Source organism: Solanum tuberosum, unplaced genomic scaffold (assembly GCF_000226075.1).
Source record: "Solanum tuberosum cultivar DM 1-3 516 R44 unplaced genomic scaffold, SolTub_3.0 contig01183, whole genome shotgun sequence".
Taxonomy (NCBI): domain Eukaryota; kingdom Viridiplantae; phylum Streptophyta; class Magnoliopsida; order Solanales; family Solanaceae; genus Solanum; species Solanum tuberosum.
This window is the reverse complement of record NW_006241899.1, coordinates 1-1,147: the sequence shown is the minus strand read 5'-3', so window position 1 is coordinate 1,147 and position 1,147 is coordinate 1. Positions and strand designations below refer to the sequence as shown.

General features: G+C 29.6%; 1 protein-coding gene across 1 annotated transcript; it reads left to right on the top strand.

Annotated features, from left to right (window-relative positions):
- Window positions 1-526: 526 nt before the first annotated feature.
- LOC102580077 (uncharacterized) lies at window positions 527-1,106 on the top strand (the record flags this gene model as incomplete). Its single annotated transcript, XM_006368049.1, has 1 exon — window positions 527-1,106. A coding segment is annotated over exon 1 (580 nt), but the record flags the coding sequence as incomplete, so codon positions are not given.
- Window positions 1,107-1,147: the final 41 nt, after the last annotated feature.

The following is a 1,147-nucleotide window of genomic DNA, read 5'->3' as shown; positions in this document are numbered from 1 at the left end:
ATCAAGTAAGAGAATACATACCAAAATTAGCAGAAACTTAAAAACCATTACAACAAAAATTAAAAAAAGAACATAAGACTACTAGTTACAATAAAGACAACACAAATACAAAAAGTAAAATTATTATGTAAGAACCTACCTAAACTATATTTTCCGGATGAAAATAAAAAATTTACTTATATAGTAGAATCAGATGTCAGTGAAAAAAGTTATGGGGGAGTATTAAAATACAGGTATTGAGAAGAAAAAATAGAACATCATTGTAGATATTATTCAGGAACATTTACTAATGCAGAAATAAGATGAGAAATAAATAGGAAAGAATTATATTCGGTATATAAATGTTTATTATCATTTGAACCATATATTTTATATAACGAATTTATTATAAGAACAGATAATACACAAGTAAAATGGTGGCTAACAAGAAAAATACAAGATTCGGTAACAACAAAAGAAATAAGGAGATTGGTATTAAATATATTAAATTTTACATTCACAATTGAAATAATAAAAACTGCTAAGAATGTTATTGCAGATTACCTATCACAACAAAGCTACTCAGACTGAGACTCAGAAAGAAGATACAATTGAAAAGATACTCAAAGCCATTACTACACTTTGTACAAAAGTGGATAGTATGGACAACAAGATACAAAAGCTAAAGACTAATGAAGATAATCAGAAGTCTAAAGCCAATATAAGTCAGCAGCATTACTATAAAAATGCGAAGCTATGTCGATCGGAAGACAGAAAAAATACAGAGCTAAAAGGTGACGTTGGGAAACACCTAAAAACCCATAACATTTGTTTAAATACAGCTGCAGGTACAAGCCAACGAGTTAGTGAAAAACATAAGAACTCAAACTTAAACCAGTTATTCGAAAAACCATTTACCCCGAGGCTAACACCAAAAATCACATTTACTATAGAACCACAGACTTCTACATACGCAGATAGCCTACACCATGACAAAAGAACATATAACCATATTACGCGAACCTATATAGAAAATATATATAAAATCCAAACATTTTTAAACCTTAAACCCAGATCTACTACAACCCAAGAACCCAACCAGGATTATTTAACTCAAAAATTACAAGGCTCTAATAAACTGATTGCACAACCGAAAACTAATGCCAAC